This window comes from Lissotriton helveticus, chromosome 4_1, assembly GCF_964261635.1.
Source record: "Lissotriton helveticus chromosome 4_1, aLisHel1.1, whole genome shotgun sequence".
In the NCBI taxonomy this organism is placed as follows: Eukaryota; Metazoa; Chordata; class Amphibia; order Caudata; family Salamandridae; genus Lissotriton; species Lissotriton helveticus.
In genome coordinates, this window is record NC_136063.1 from 577,954,878 (window position 1) to 577,970,584 (window position 15,707).

The 15,707-nt window shown below is 48.0% G+C and overlaps 1 protein-coding gene across 2 annotated transcripts in view; it reads left to right on the forward strand.

Annotated features, from left to right (window-relative positions):
• CPA6 (carboxypeptidase A6) overlaps nucleotides 1–15,707 on the forward strand; it is a 919,575-nt gene that overhangs the window by 761,666 nt on the left and 142,202 nt on the right. For both annotated transcript variants that reach the window (XM_078687189.1, XM_078687190.1), the window contains exon 7: nucleotides 14,216–14,326. In XM_078687189.1, the coding sequence (XP_078543315.1) occupies nucleotides 14,216–14,326 (111 nt within the window). The remainder of the gene's footprint in view (nucleotides 1–14,215; nucleotides 14,327–15,707) is intronic.

Below are 15,707 nucleotides of genomic sequence, written 5' to 3' on the forward strand. Positions count from 1 at the left end.
TATGAATGCAGCCTGAACCCTCGTGAGTATGCTGGCTCACACTCAATTTCATTTTAAAATAACAAGGCATTTCTTTATTTTACTTTTGCAGTATGTTGTTTGGGCTGACAGCAGATTGTGAGCTAAAATATTTATAAATGTTACACATTAACTGCTGGTATCAAATTGGAAAGACAGCCACGAAGGGGAGTATTGTTTACCACTGTAACGCAAGGTAAGCACTTGTTGCGCACAAGTGAGGTAGTAAAGCACTTCCCACAGAGCTGCACAGACAGCAGCATCAGTCATTGCTGATATAGCAAGGCAAATGACTGATCAGCTTCTAAGGCAGGCTTCTCCAACGAGTAGCCAGTGAGCTACTGTATAGCTCTCCAGCTACTTTTTAAGTAGCTCTCTTGTATGTGCAGCCCAGTGAATTAAGTTAGAAGCTTTTGCTTGGTTGAATTAAATGTATGTATGCCAAAATTGAAACACACGTATTTGAAATTAAGTTGTGTGTATTTTAAGAATTCAATATTTAGAGGAAAATGGTTGAGTTTCCAATATATATCTATTCAAAGCTTATATTTGAGTGATAAAAATCAAGCTCATTTCATTATTTTTGTGTTAAGGACATTGCCGTTATAGCACGCATTACCCATGTAGAGGCATTCCACATTTGAGGCATTCCACATTTTTTTAAATTAAATACTGACAACCACGTCAGAAGCACAAAGGTGATCACTGTTGGTAATCAAGCATATAGTGACCACTAATGTAATCTTTTCTGATGTGGTAACTACTACATTGCTAATGATAAAAGTAGTTCGGGAAGATTTTCACTGAACATGAGTAGCTCTTATTTAAGAAAAGGTTGGAGAACCTTGTTCTAAGGTATCTCCTTAAACCATCAGAGTCATTAAAACCTTAAGACACCGATATTGGCACGAGAGAACATGGAATAAAGATGGTTATAAATAAGGGGGTGTTTATACTTTAACATTTTAGCTTTTATGATGCTCATCTTGGATGTGTTTTCATCAGTAGCCCTACTTTACAAGAGATATATTTGTTTCTATACAGTGCTGTGCTTGATACCTTGTGAAGACAAAGGGGCGGAGTCGCAGATTCATGTAAATGAAGGCACAACTTGTGATTAATTAATACGTTGCATTGAATACATGCATGAGACTATTACCTTTTCCGATGCTCTTGGCGCGACAAAACTACAAACCAGCGAAGCAGAAAGTAGACAATGGTGAAACTACTAGGGGCGGGTAAAGCCGCCTGTAAGAAACAAATCAAACTTTATAAGAATGAGTTAAGGCAGGCTAAGGCCAACTTTGTACACAAGAAAATCAGTTGAGCTAAGCCAAGTATTTGCCAGTGTAAAAGTGTTCATAAATCGCCATGTCTAGCAAGACAAGGTCTCAAGAATTTGTGATGAGCTCGCTGCATTTTCTACCACAAAGAACTGTTCTGCAGTGCCCACACCTCTGCCCACATGCCAAAGCATGAATGGGCCTGCTGTAGGAAACGTTTTCTAATACTTTGGTAGAAGTTGAGGTCCCCATTCAAACTCTCAATTCACGCTAATCGAAGGACTGTTGTCCAGCGACAGTGCTGAGTAAACCTGCAGAGTCTATAAGTGGCAGGAACCACTCTTTTTGATAGCAGCCTGGCCACCAGGGTGGTGGTCCCAGATGATATGAAGCAGGGGGGTCGTGTCACCCCTGACCAAGAAGTACAGCCACGACCGCTCTGATCCTAACACCAATCAACCAAATACTCTCCTTCCCAATAGAGGAAACTGTTGGGACATTTGATGAATAGGCATCTTTCTAACTATCTTGAGACGACCGATATCCTAGACTCCTGGCAGACTGACCTTCATCCAGGGCAGGGCACACAGACCACGCGGGTGACCACATTGGTCGAAATCAAGAAGGTTCTGCACAAGAGCGATGCAATGGGAGTGATCCTGTTGAGTTTCTCTGCCGCATTTGATCCAATCGGCCATGGCCTAATGCTGCAATGACTACAAGACATAGGCATGAGGGTGTAGTGGGGAACTGGTTTACAGAAAAGTTGGAGGTGCTCCACAGGAGGCCTCAGGGATAATATATTTCACTGATACTGTTCAATGTCTATGTCTGGCCTCTGCTATCTTTGATCCTGTCTTTGGCTGTTGTGCCCTGTCATATGTCAACAAACACGGCTTACTATGTGGCTGGCAAACAAGGCAGCATTAAACACTAGGCAATGCCTGACATCAGTCAACCAGTAGAGGGGCCACCAATGACTCAAACGGATTGAAATTGAAAAAACGTGCCCTTTCTCCCAAGTGAAACACACAGTGCAGCGGACGCAGCATGTGTTCTATTAAGGCAAGATACATGTTACAGCCTCTAGCCTCTACTTGGGAACGCCTGCATATCCTATAATCATGGATCAAATGATACAGGACTTTGTGCTAAGAGTGCTTTCCAACCTTTAGGAATCTGATGCATCCCAGGGCTCAGGCAGGAGTTGCAGAGGCTGCGGTGGAGCAGAGAATCCGATTTAGAGCCCTTTGTGTCACCTGTACCATCCTTTACATGCGAAAAATTTGAGATCTCTCGAGGCGTTAAAATCCTATATCAGTGCCCGCTGATTGCATTGTCAAATGAGGCCAGCTGACCGTCCACTGTTAAGGGCAGACATGTGGGCGGGCGGCCTGTCTGCTTCCTGTCCCCAGGTATCTGGAACTCTCCTCTGCGGAAGTTCAGTTTGATGGAAAATGAATCCTCACTCCGTAGGAAGCGAAACAAGCATTTACAATGCAATGGTTTTGCCTTTGTTAAAGTTAGAGCTATTGGCATTGCTCTTGACATTTTTTTTATTTATGTTTTTTTAACATAAATAAATGGCATTGTCATTCACAATAGCAGGGCAGGGCACAGGGAAGGGGGGAGAGGAGAGACGAAGGAGAGCTGCGGGCTCAGGGAAGGGGGGGCGAGGAGAGACGAAGGAGAGCTGCGGGCTCTTGTTGTAATGCTTGCATAGATGAGTTGGTGGATGCATGCATGGGTGCATGCATGGATGGGTGTATGGATGGGTGTATGGATAGATGGATGGGTGGATGGATAGATGCATATATACAGCCAATCCCTCAACAATTTATGCAATCCACCAACCCATCCAACCAACAACCCATCCATGCATCCACCCATACATCCATGCATCATGCATACATCCATCCATCATGCATCCATCCACCCACTGTGTCCCACTCCGACTCCTCTAAATATAACTCATTTTTTCTGTATAAAGAGATGACTGTATTCACTAGTATATGTAGTAGTGTGTGGTGGACTTAGTTTGAGTGTTTGTTTCCTGCACACTCACACACTGCCCCTACACATTCACACACTGCTCACCCTGCACACTCACACAATGTGCACCCTGCACACTCACACACTGCAGTCACTGTCACTCTGCAGTCACTGTCACTCTGCAGTCACTGTCACTCTGCAGTCAGTCTGCACTCACTGTCACTCTGCACTCACTCTGCACTCACTGTCACTCTGCACTCACTCTGCACTCACTGTCACTCTGCACTCTCACTCTCGCACTCACTCTGCACTCACTGTCGCTCTCGCACTCACTCTGCACTCAGTCGCTCTCGCACTCACTCTGCACTCACTGTCGCTCTCGCACTCACTCTGCACTCACTGTCGCTCTCGCACTCACTCTGCACTCACTGTCGCTCTCGCACTCACTCTGCACTCACTGTCACTCTCGCACTCACTCTGCACTCACTGTCGCTCTCGCACTCACAGGCACTCGCACTCACTCTGCACTCACTCTGCACTCACTGTCATTGCACTCACTCACTCTTGCACACACTGTCACTCTTGCACTCACTCTGCACACACTGTCGCTCTCGCACTCACTGTCGCTCTCGCACTCACTGTCACTCTGCACTCACTGTCACTCTGCACTCACTGTCACTCTGCACTCACTGTCACTCTGCACTCACTGTCACTCTGCACTCACTGTCACTCTCACTCTGCACTCACTGTCACTCTGAACTCACTCTGCACTCACTCTCACTCTGCACTCACTCTCACTCTGCACTCACTCTCACTCTGCACTCACCGTCACTCTGCACTCACCGTCACTCTGCACTCACTGTCACTGTCACTCTGCACTCACTCTCACTCTCACTCTGCACTCACTGTCACTCTCACTCTGCACTCACTGTCACTCTGAACTCACTCTGCACTCAGTCTGCACTCGCACTCACTGTCACTCTGCACTCACTGTCACTCTGCACTCACTGTCACTCTGCACTCACTGTCGCTCTGCACTCACTGTCGCTCTGCACTCACTGTCGCTCTGCACTCACTGTCGCTCTGCACTCACTGTCACTCTGCACTTTACTGCGCATGTGCCGCCTGGGAACACCTTTTTAAGGCGAGTCCCGCCTGGCTCTGCCCCTGACAAGGTAGCTGAGTGCTGCGAGAGCACGGCGCGCGCTTTAAGGAAAATTGCTAATTTTAACTGTATTATTTGTTAAATCTGGTCCTTTGACCCCGTTTTAACTTGCCCCTTACCTGCACACTAAATTGTTCCCTGCACCGCCGTTTGGGCGGGTCTGGTCCTGGGGTGGGTGTCCTGCTCGACTTTGGCCGACATCTTGGAGTGGGGTGAGTCAACTGTGGCATTTCGACCTGCCAGCGCTTTACTGCGCATGTGCCGCCTGGGAACACCTTTTTAAAGCTCCTCCCTTAGCGCAGCGGGATCGCGCAGCGGGCGTGTCCTCGCGTGGCCGGAGTCGTGCCAGAGTCCTGCCCGTCTGCGCCCGTCCGCGACGTGCAGGACGGGGCAGGCCTGTGGCCCCTTGTGGTTTTTCCATCGGTCCATTATGCTGTGCTATGCCAGAGATAGTCTTGTTGCCATCGGTCTGTCATCTGGGTCCTGTGAGGTTCCGCGGGTGGACCCCCTAGGCGGCCCCCTTTCATGTGGTTGTGGGCGGTTCAATCTTCCCGCCCCCCTAGGAAGGGGACTTAAGGAGTGTGTCACTGTGGCTGCCGGTTCATCTCCCTTTATCAGCATCTGGAATTTGAACGCCAGGTCGCTGGTAAAGCACCATTTGGACATTTTCGACCTGTTATGCCACGACTCGCCAGACATATTCTGCCTGACAGAGACTTGGCTGCAGGATGCCGATACAGCCATTGTCAACCTGGCATTCTCGCTGGAATACTCGGTATTTACACTCAACCGAGGTTCTAGAGGCGGAGGGATAGCTCTCGCGGTCAAGTCCTGCTACCCTTGCTCGTGGCAGGGACAGAGGATTTCTGGCTGCGAAAGCGCTGTCTTTAAAGTTGCCATCACGCCCAATTTCACCTGGTCGGGCTTATTGATCTATCGACCCCCCGGGAGTGAGGTGGCCTTTAGAGCTGCATTACCAGATGCCATCTGTAAGCTGGCTGTTGGGTGCTCCAATTTCTCCATTATTGGGGATATGAATCTGCACTTTGATAATCTTTCTAGTCCGTCGGTGGCTAGTTTTATTGCAGATTTGGAGTCGCTTCAGCTGGCCCAGATGATCGCACAACCCACTCATATAGGGGGACATACTCTCGACCCATTTTTCACCAACTTGGGGGAAGCCAGCATCACTAGCCTCACTCCGCTGGCATGGACTGATCATTATTTGATACAGATCCAGTGCCCCGTACCCGTTATGCAGTCCAAACCAGTGGCATGTCCAACCCCTAGACGGCGTTGGAATAAACTAAAGCTGGACGAGTTTTACCAACTTTTATCGTCCGACCCACTAGACATAACTGGTACGATAGATCAAGGATTTGATGGCTTCTGTAATTGGGTGACTAGGGCATTAGATTCCCTTATCCCCACAGTTTGGTGTAAATCCGGGGCCAGAAATACTAGCCCATGGTATGATGATGCGCTGCGGGTACTCAAGACCTCCTGTAGGCGTGCAGAGCGGGCATGGCGTAAAACCTACAACAACCAGGAGAAGGCCGTGTACCAAGCCACTGTTAAACTCTACCATCGAGCAGTGTGCAGAACCCGCGCTGCCTTTTACGCCTTACAATTTCGGACTAGCGACAACCCCACTAAAACTATTTTCAAGGTGTTGAAAGATCTTACCACCAAAAAGGTGACTGCTACTCTCCAGAGCTCTGTGGAGCATTGTGAAATTCTGGCGGATTTTTTTGTGGAGAAGGTGAACGCTATCTATCGGGCTTTTCCGCCGGCCAGTCCACCTGCAGATTCACCTCTCAAACCCTTGACGGTTGAGGAATTGTACTCTTTTCCGATCTTAACAACTGAAAGCCTTGGCAAACTGGCTTGTCAAGTGAGGTCGGGGTCTCCAGCAGATCCGCTCTGCCCGGCTGTGTTCAAAGATCTGGCGGTGCATGACATCTCACCGCTATGCTCTTTGATCAACACGTCGCTTACATCCGGTGTAGTCCCACTCAAGTGGAAACAGGCCGTGGTGCGGCCTATTCTCAAAAAACCAAGCCTGGATGGAAGTAAGCCCGAAAACTATCGGCCAATTTCACTTCTGCCGTGGCCTGCCAAGGTGACTGAGGCGCATGTCAACGCGGTCCTCTCGGAACATCTTCACCAAGCCGATATCCTCGACACGACGCAGAATGGGTTTCGAGCGGGCCACAGCACGGAGACGGCTCTGCTGTATATGGTAGAGCATTTGCGCTCCGTGCTCGATGCGGGTCAAACGGCGGCGCTGGTGCTATTAGATCTGAGCGCCGCCTTTGACACCGTATCTCATCCCATCCTTCTGCGTCGATTAGAGGAGGCTGGTGTCACTGGCATCGCTCTCCAATGGTTCCGGTCTTTCCTAGCCAATCGGACCTTTAGCGTGACCGTCCCTCCTTACCAGTCCAAACCCCATCTGCTGGATCTGGGGGTCCCCCAAGGCTCCTCGCTGAGTCCTACGTTGTTTAATCTATACGTAAGGCCGCTGGCTGAGGTTGTTCGTCAATGGGGTATGACAATGGTGTCATACGCCGATGACACCCAGCTAGCGGTCACGATCAGCGGGGATGCCGATGTGGATGCACCCAGATTCCAACATGGACTGAGGGCGGTCGCTGGCTGGATGACGTCCAACTGCCTCCAGCTGAACGCTAGTAAGACCGAGGTCATGATTTTTGGGAAGCAACCGGAACTCTGGGGAGGCAGATGGTGGCCGGGGGATCTGGGTCCTACACCTCTCCCAGTCTCCGAGCTTAAAAACCTCGGAGTCTGGTTGGACCCCACCCTTACGTTTGTATGTCATACTAAACGTACGGCGGCCTGCTGTTTTGGCATTCTACGGGGACTACGTCCGGTGCTTACGTTTTTTGATGCCGCTACCCGGCAACTCGTGATCCAAGCGACTGTCATCTCCAGGCTGGATTACGCGAATTCTTTATTTGCTGGCTTAAACCAAGCAGAAATTGGTCGTCTGCAGCGGATTCAGAATGCCGCTGCGAGAGCGGTGGTTGGACTACCTAGATCTTGTCCGACCTCTAGCACCCTGCGATCGTTGCATTGGCTACCGGTGGCCCAGCGGATTCAGTTTAAGATCCTCTGTGTCGCCTACAAAATACTTAAGGGATCCCCAGCCATGATCTTGTCCAAACTTCTGGCCCACTACACCCCTGCACGAGCATTAAGATCTGCTGATCTGGAACTAGCGGTTGTCCCTCGTGTCAAGCGCAGCAGAGCCGGCGGACGTTCTTTCCAAGTCCGCGCGGCTATGCTGTGGAATTCCCTCCCCCCGGCGATTCGCGCCCTTAGGGACTTGCTCTCATTCCGCCGAGCGGTGAAAACTTTCCTGTTCCCTTAGTCCATCCCCACTGTTGTTTTTATCTTGTTGTGTTGTGCTGCTACCTTGTCGCGGCGCCAGGACGCTCCTTCGCTGGAGCAGCTGTGCGCCTAATAAAAAATGCATAACATAACATAACTGTCACTCTGCACTCACTGTCACTCTGCACTCACTGTCACTCTGCACTCACTGTCACTCTGCACTCACTGTCACTCGCACTCACTGTCACTCGCACTCACTCGCACTCACTGTCACTCTCGCACTCTCTGCACTCACTGTCACTGTCGCACTCACTGTCACTGTCGCACTCACTCTGCACTCACTGTTGCTCTCGCACTCACTCTGCACTCAGTCTGCACTCGCACTCACTTGCACTCACTCGCACTCACTGTCACTCTCGCACTCTCTGCACTCACTGTCACTGTCGCACTCACTGTCACTGTCGCACTCACTCTGCACTCACTGTTGCTCTCGCACTCACTCTGCACTCAGTCTGCACTCGCACTCACTTGCACTCACTGTCACTCGCACTCACTCGCACTCACTGTCACTCTCACACTCTCTGCACTCACTGTCACTGTCGCACTCACTGTCACTGTCGCACTCACTCTGCACTCACTGTTGCTCTCGCACTCACTGTCACTCTGCACTCACCGTCACTCTGCACTCACTGTCACTCTGCACTCACTGTCACTCTGCACTCACTGTCACTCTGCACTCACTGTCACAAACACGTTGCTCGGGGCATTTGTTGACAAAGCAAAGCAGTTCCATTAAGTGTCAAACAGGTATGGAGCAGGTTTGCTTTCCCATGTATGTCTGTTTTTGAGGTGAGTTGCATGAAAAAGATGCATCACCTTATCAAAGAGGAACTCCAATAGCCCCCAGCACCTCCCTTTGCCAGGAGGATGTGAACTCCTACACAGAAGCAGGGCAGAGTCCTCCATGCTGGGCCCTTGGCCCAGGATAGAAGGAGACGCATTCTATGGAGAATGACAATGTGCTAAATGGGGACCCTGCCCCAGACCTGACAAACAACACCTACATCTGACCTCGGGAATTTGTCCTCGGGCCCCAGAGAATAAATCCGACCCTGTCTGAAGCCTTAGGCCGGTCAGCAGGGCCGTCATCCCATGCGGATGTCAACAGTGGAAGTGCGCAGTTTTTCTGTCGACCTAAACTTCTACCGCGTGTCCCCTCCACTCCAAAATCTAGGGGGCAGGGGATAAATCCCTTACGCTTCCTGTTCCCATCAACGAAGATAGTCAGAGCAGTCACAACAGACACACATGGACATGGTCATACACGAGCAGTCACCGAGCAGGAGCTCACACAGACGTGTAGGCGCACACAAACCGGCGGTGTCACCAGCAGCATTGAAGTTTGACAACTCATCTGGACATCATTTAACAATAGTATTAGACAGGGGGCTTCTTGCAGACAGTCACAGGGCCTCGAGAAGAACCACCCATAGGTCCCCGACAGACGTTCGTAGTCTTTACGGTCTATGGGGGCGGACATTTCCAGTGTCCTGCGGATCCTGCTTTGGAGGTGTTTATGGGATGGGGAAAGAGACGAACACCCCCACCCCCAGCCTTTTTTTTTTTATTCAGTCTTGGTACACGCACTCTTCCTGCGTGCTGGGTTTGCCCTAGTTGCCTCCAAGTTATGAGCACGAGGGGCAAATATGAGTGTATCCAGACCATTCAATCCTTGGCCTCTATTTAGCAACAAGAACCTCCCACCCCGCACCCCCCCCCCCCCCCCACACACACACACACACTTCTTCGGGCAAGAAAGTCGTTCCATTTCCAGGGAATTCCAAGGTTAGGAGACAGAGACGACTGCTGACATGACACCGTGCCAGCCCCTCCGCCTCGCCTCCTCCTGCTCTTCCTCTTTTTACCTCACCGGATCGTACCCGCAAGAACCTTATCTGTTTTGGGAGTCGCTGGGCCTCAACCCTCCGCGCTGCCAGATGTTCCTCAATGTCACTCCCTTGCCTACATGTTTGTTGTCCCTGGCCCTTCGGATTGTGGCAAGCCCTCAGCCCACCCTCCCACCCACTCTCACGTGACCATCCCCTCTGACCACCCTCCTACCCACCCCTCCAGAACCCAGTTTGTCCGCCCAGGTTCCCAGTCACGTAGCAAGCGTGACACGAACTATAGCTTAAGTGAAGAACATTGCCTACGAAAGTCCGCGCTATATAAAATTGCATAAATAAATAAAAAAATAATCACCAGTTGCTTTACACACGTACACACTAATTTTGTTATGCACAGGCAGATTAAGTGATTTGCTCAGAATCACAGGCTGTTGAGCGTCCCTGCCGACACTCGAACTCTGTTCTACAGCTTCGAGGTTGACCGCTGTAGCCGTTAGGCCACATCCTGGTAAACCTAACCTCAAAGGAGCAATGTTTTTTGCAAATAATATTTACAACACAATATTTACGTCAGGTGATAATGTTGTTATCGATACTCTGACATACAACCAATCTAGTGCCGTCCCGTTAAATTCCTGTAGGACTAAAACAGGCCCCTCCAGTTGATATTAAACACAGCCGAGACGCAAGAACACAGAAAGCGTGTTCATGGATGGCCCCAATAAAGCAATGTATGCCATACGCAATAAACGGCATCTCGGTAGGATTTTGTCCAAATGTTCCATCTGCTTCAAGGCACCTCTCGCTCATATGGTGGCCGGGTCTCACTTTGCGTATGTCAATGGTTTGCATTTCTTTCCTGTGTGTATGCCGTTAGTGGGTGAAAATGGAAATGGAGCCCTCCGCGGTGTTGTGGCCTACCACGCCAAGCCAAAGGAAACGTGTGGAGGACAGAGCGGCCTCGACGGCTAGGGTACAAGTCAACAGCAAACATTGAAAATAGATATATTTTGCCTTTAAAGCTCTTTGTGGTCTTGTGCTATTCAGTTGACCGCATTTGAGCCTCTATTCCTAGGTAGACGCTGAGATGTGGAAGGCTGAAAGACGATTACAATAAAGAAGAAAATAAGCAATTTTAGAAACGACGCCAGAAACTGGTCAGTAATGACTGCTCTTATAGTGTTCCAATGTTTACCGCACTATATTATTGCACTCACGCTGTATTGGAATATATCGGACACGTCTTTGTTTGTAGGCCTGAAGCCTCCCTGTGGCTGGCACGTGACGCTGTGTCACTCGTACCTGGAAGGGGGGGGGGGTGAGGGGGGGGGGGCATGACGGAGGTCACTCCGACGATAATGAACTCCAGCACACCGGACCCCGCGCAGGGCTACTGGACGGTGACGCGTCCTCATCAATTATCCCTCATTGGAATCCATGATGCGTGGCCTTTGTACTCAAATCAACCTCGGCAGCAGAAAGGCTACGACCATACAATACCGCCTCGGCCGACAGCCGATTATTACAGCAGCGGGGAATAACACACGGAGTAGGGCCCCCAGAGCCCGTCAGAAGAGATAATAACGAGGCGTACTCAATTACCACCCACAGACGGGTCATAATTACACACAGATCACCCAAGACAACGCCATCTGTGCAGCGCGCATGCAGCACGCGCGCTCTTCAAAGGGGGTGTTTTCTCCGTGTCCACGTCTATTTTGCAGTCCTTTTCATACTGCGGTGACACGAATTATAAAGTGTTGTGGCAGCGCTGACACCGCCTCCTGCGCTCCGGCACACATACCGCAATTCTGGGACTTTCTGAAGAGCGCCCAGGCACCCAGAGCTCGTGCAGGTGCTGCAACACCACAAGACCGAACTTGGGTCTGGGAACAACCTGGACGCTTCCTGCAACACCAGAAGACCAAACTTGAGTCTGGGAACAACATGGAAGAGCAGGAAGGCGGGTGCCCTCAATGCCGGACCAGATTCGGGGGCGTTCCCGAGGGCTTTTGGCTGACGTAGCGTGACGTCGCCAAAAGCCAAAAATTCTCGGGAACGCCCCCGAATCTGGTCCGAGATTGACGGACAGAGCCGTCTCCCAATGGCTAGCCTCCATTTATGGGGCTAGCCAATGAGAGAGTGGGGACGGTCCAGTCCCCACACACAGATCTCATTAAGTTTTTCCTAGCGCATGCGTACTTCGTACGCATTGGCTAGGCAAAACCTAAAAACGTCTCTTACAGTGGCAGATGTTAGGGGTGGTTAGACTTTTAGTTTGTGATTGCTCTGAATTATAGCCGCCTTTATTTGCTGTGTGCTGGATGTTTATCGCCATGAAGTGTCTTGATAGCAGTGTGCGTCATAAGTAATAAAATGAAGTTACATTTTACGTACATTGGTGATATAAACCGGTCCCCTTAAGCTTACACGTTTATATTGCCCAACGTGCACATTTCCACGTTTAGGGATAGGAAAAATAAAGAATGATCATACTTTTTCAAAAAAACTGTTCTTTTCTTCCGAGTAAATAAATATTCCAGGTATACTCCCCCACAGAAACCTTAAACATACTCCATGCACAAGTGCATCATATTGCCCTTCGGCACATCTGCATTTCCGTTTAAGTGTAGGTTGGGCACTCAGATAAGCCTGATAAATGTATGTCCTAAGGTTTGTGCATACCCAAAACATTACTACAGTGAGAATTCACACGAATTGTGTAATTCATGTCCTTGGCCACTTCTCTCACGCTCTCCTGGAACACCCGTTTTGTACATCCATTTGGAATTTAATTTGTGGACCAAATACCTTTGAAAATCTTGCAAATGTTATGCAGTCACAGATTTCAGCTTTCTCCAGTCTTACGTCCAAGGGCTTAGCTTCAGGGAGGGTGTTTGGGGTGTTACACCCCCCCTAATAAATGCAGTTTCTGATAGATAGTTGGGTAAAGGTGCTTTCAGTCGGGTATTGTGAGTTGTAGTTAGATGTCACCACTAATTTTTACACACACACAGAAAAAAACACACACACTCTCTCCCTCTGTTTTGAAAGTCATCAAAAATATTGGTATTTAACAAAATATTGTATTTTCTCTCTAGTACTTCTACTAATTCGCTTTCCTCTGCCTTTCCACTGCCCCTTAGTCCCTTCTAATTTACTCTGCTTGTCGTATAATGTTGGGTTTTTTTTATTTCAGAAGATTTTATTGAACATTTTCAAAAACAAATGAACAAGGGAGGGAGAAACAGCAAAGGAATACAAAAAGATGCATATTGAAGCGTCTAGGACTGGTACAGAGGAACCGGCTTAGGGGGCTGGCGTATAATAATCATGAACGTATATCAAAACTAAGGCGGGTCGCATCAAATCAAGACGAGAAACAGCAAAGGAATACAAAAAGATGCATATTGAAGCGTCTAGGACTGGTACAGAGGAACCGGTTTAGGGGGCTGGCGTATAATAATCATGAACGTATATCAAAACTAAGGCGGGTCGCATCAAATCAAGACAGTCTAAAAAAAGTTTACAAATAATAAGAAGGGAAATAATAAGGTAAAGGAAAATAGGAACCAGTAGGTGGTTGAGTGAGAAACGGTATATAGAGAGGAGCAGCTCAGATAGAGTACAAGGTACATGGTGCCAGGTATCTTGCAACAAGTATTTCACCGTAGGATAGTTAGACAGGACAGAGACAGAGATTGGGGGATCGGTGTCAGCCAGCATTGAGGAGCAAATAGTTTGCTTGATCAGGGCAGTAGCAGACATGAGGCGGTAAGTAACAAGGTATAAAACAAGCTACTCACACAAGGGGGTTTGGTGGTGGCCAGCCTGATTGTCAAAGAATATAAAGCTCACACACACACACACCCCCAATCTTACTGACCAAGCCACGCCCCTGCTTAAGTTTCACATATGCCTGAAAAATGCCTTGTAATAGACCTGCCCACCAAAACAAAAATGCCACTGTGTAAGGAGGGGGTGAGGCCTTGGAGGGGGTGGGGCCTTGTGCTGAAAAGTACCTAAGAGCCCTGCCGCACCCAGCCAAAAAAAACCTCTCCTCCGTAAAAAAACAAGAAAACCTTGCTGAGTCTGTTTCCGATGTCCTGGGGTGTTTTCACACCCCTTTATGGACCTTAGCAGTTCAAAGCCTCTGAAAACGAGATGGAAATCCACGGTTAAAAAGGGATTTTCCGCTGGTTTCTCTCCACTCTGTAATATCGGCTGCTCAACAGGTGACCGTGTGAAGGTAGCCTATATCTTAGGTCACACGGAGGCAGTGTGAGTTGGCAGGTCTGCTTGTGAGTCAGCTACAAAATGTCTGCCTGTCACAAGCAGGAATACATCATAGAAAATGCTGCATTTGAAAGACTACACAAGCAACCATCTTCCTAGGATAGCGGAGAAGTATTTGTGAACTCACTCTGTGAAATTTGAAAATATGCCTTTGTATTTCTTTGTCCTGTTAACTAATTTGTGTGTTTTTTTGTGTTTAGGCAATTGAAACATATCAGCGAGACCCTGCCATGAAACAGATGCTTAACCAGCTGTATTTCTACATCATGCCGGTGTTTAACGTGGATGGGTATCACTACAGTTGGACTGATGTAAGTAGCCCTCTCATACTGCCAGAAAAGTAATTTCGTAACAAGTAAACAATTCACATTTCAAGGCATATGAACCTGGACACCCTCTGCAGAGTATTTAGCCCTACAAAAATGTTTCTAGGTTTGGATTTGGCTTAGGCCACCTTAACATATACAGATGCAACTCGATAACTCAATGTAGAAAAGTCTTTATGCAATTCTTTAAACAGGTTATCGCTTGGTTACACTGAATGCAGGGTTGACAAAAGTGGGGTTGGCAGCCAGGGCTGTGCATCAACCCAGCGCTTTGAGGGCCATGTTACCACAGCATTTCTTTTACATACCTCAAAAGCAGCCATATATATATTTATATATATATTCACTGAAAAAACCATAGGTTATAGACCATATATAGTTAGGAATTAGCATTTACAAAACCTTGAAAATTCACTGAAAAAACCATAGGTTATACACCATATATAGTTAGGAATTAGCATTTAAAAAACCTTATTTTACTCACACAAAACCATTGAAATTCCATATATAGTTAGTTGTACTAACTATATATCGCGCACCCGCAATCCACTGCTGATGATGTCACATATTACATCATTCATGACATGGTCAGTGACATCACTGATGACATCACTGATGACATCTCAAATGACATCACTGATGACATCACTGATGACATCATCCAGTGATTATGTGTTTCTGTAAAGTTTAAATATGTTTTACTTATTGAAGAATGAGTGGATGTATAAGTGTCTGAATGAAGGTTTTAGTAGGTGCGTGATTGACTGTATGAGTGAGTGATTAAATGCGTCTTACTGAATGCACGGGTTAGTGACTAAACTGTCTGAAAGTGTGCATCAGTATGTCTGTTGTAGTGCAAGCTGCTGCATGTGTTGATCAGTAGCTATATGATTAACTATATGGGTCATTAATTGGTTGCCCAAGTAATTGTATGGGAGACTGAGAGTGTTTATGGGTGGCTGGGAGGTGTATGACTCTCTGCATAGATGTGTGAGCAGTTGATTCACTAGGTGTATGGGTTCAAAAGTGCATGTGGAAACATCTGTATGGGCGGTTGACTGTGTGCATGAGTGCATTGGTGAGTGAATGGATATCTCAGTGCTACATGTCAAAGTAAGTACATATGTAAAACACAGTACATGTGAGAGTTGACATATATAAATAACTGTGCATAAGAGCCAGTGAATGTGTGAGTGGCTGTATGGATCATTGTGAACTTGTATCCAGGATTGTATAAGTGAGTAAATATGTGTTAGTATATGTTTCAATAAGTAAGGTGTGTATAACTGTATAGTTGAGGAAATGGAGGTGTGATTGATTCTTTGCATGACTGACTAGGTGTGTGAGTAACTCCATGGATGAGTGA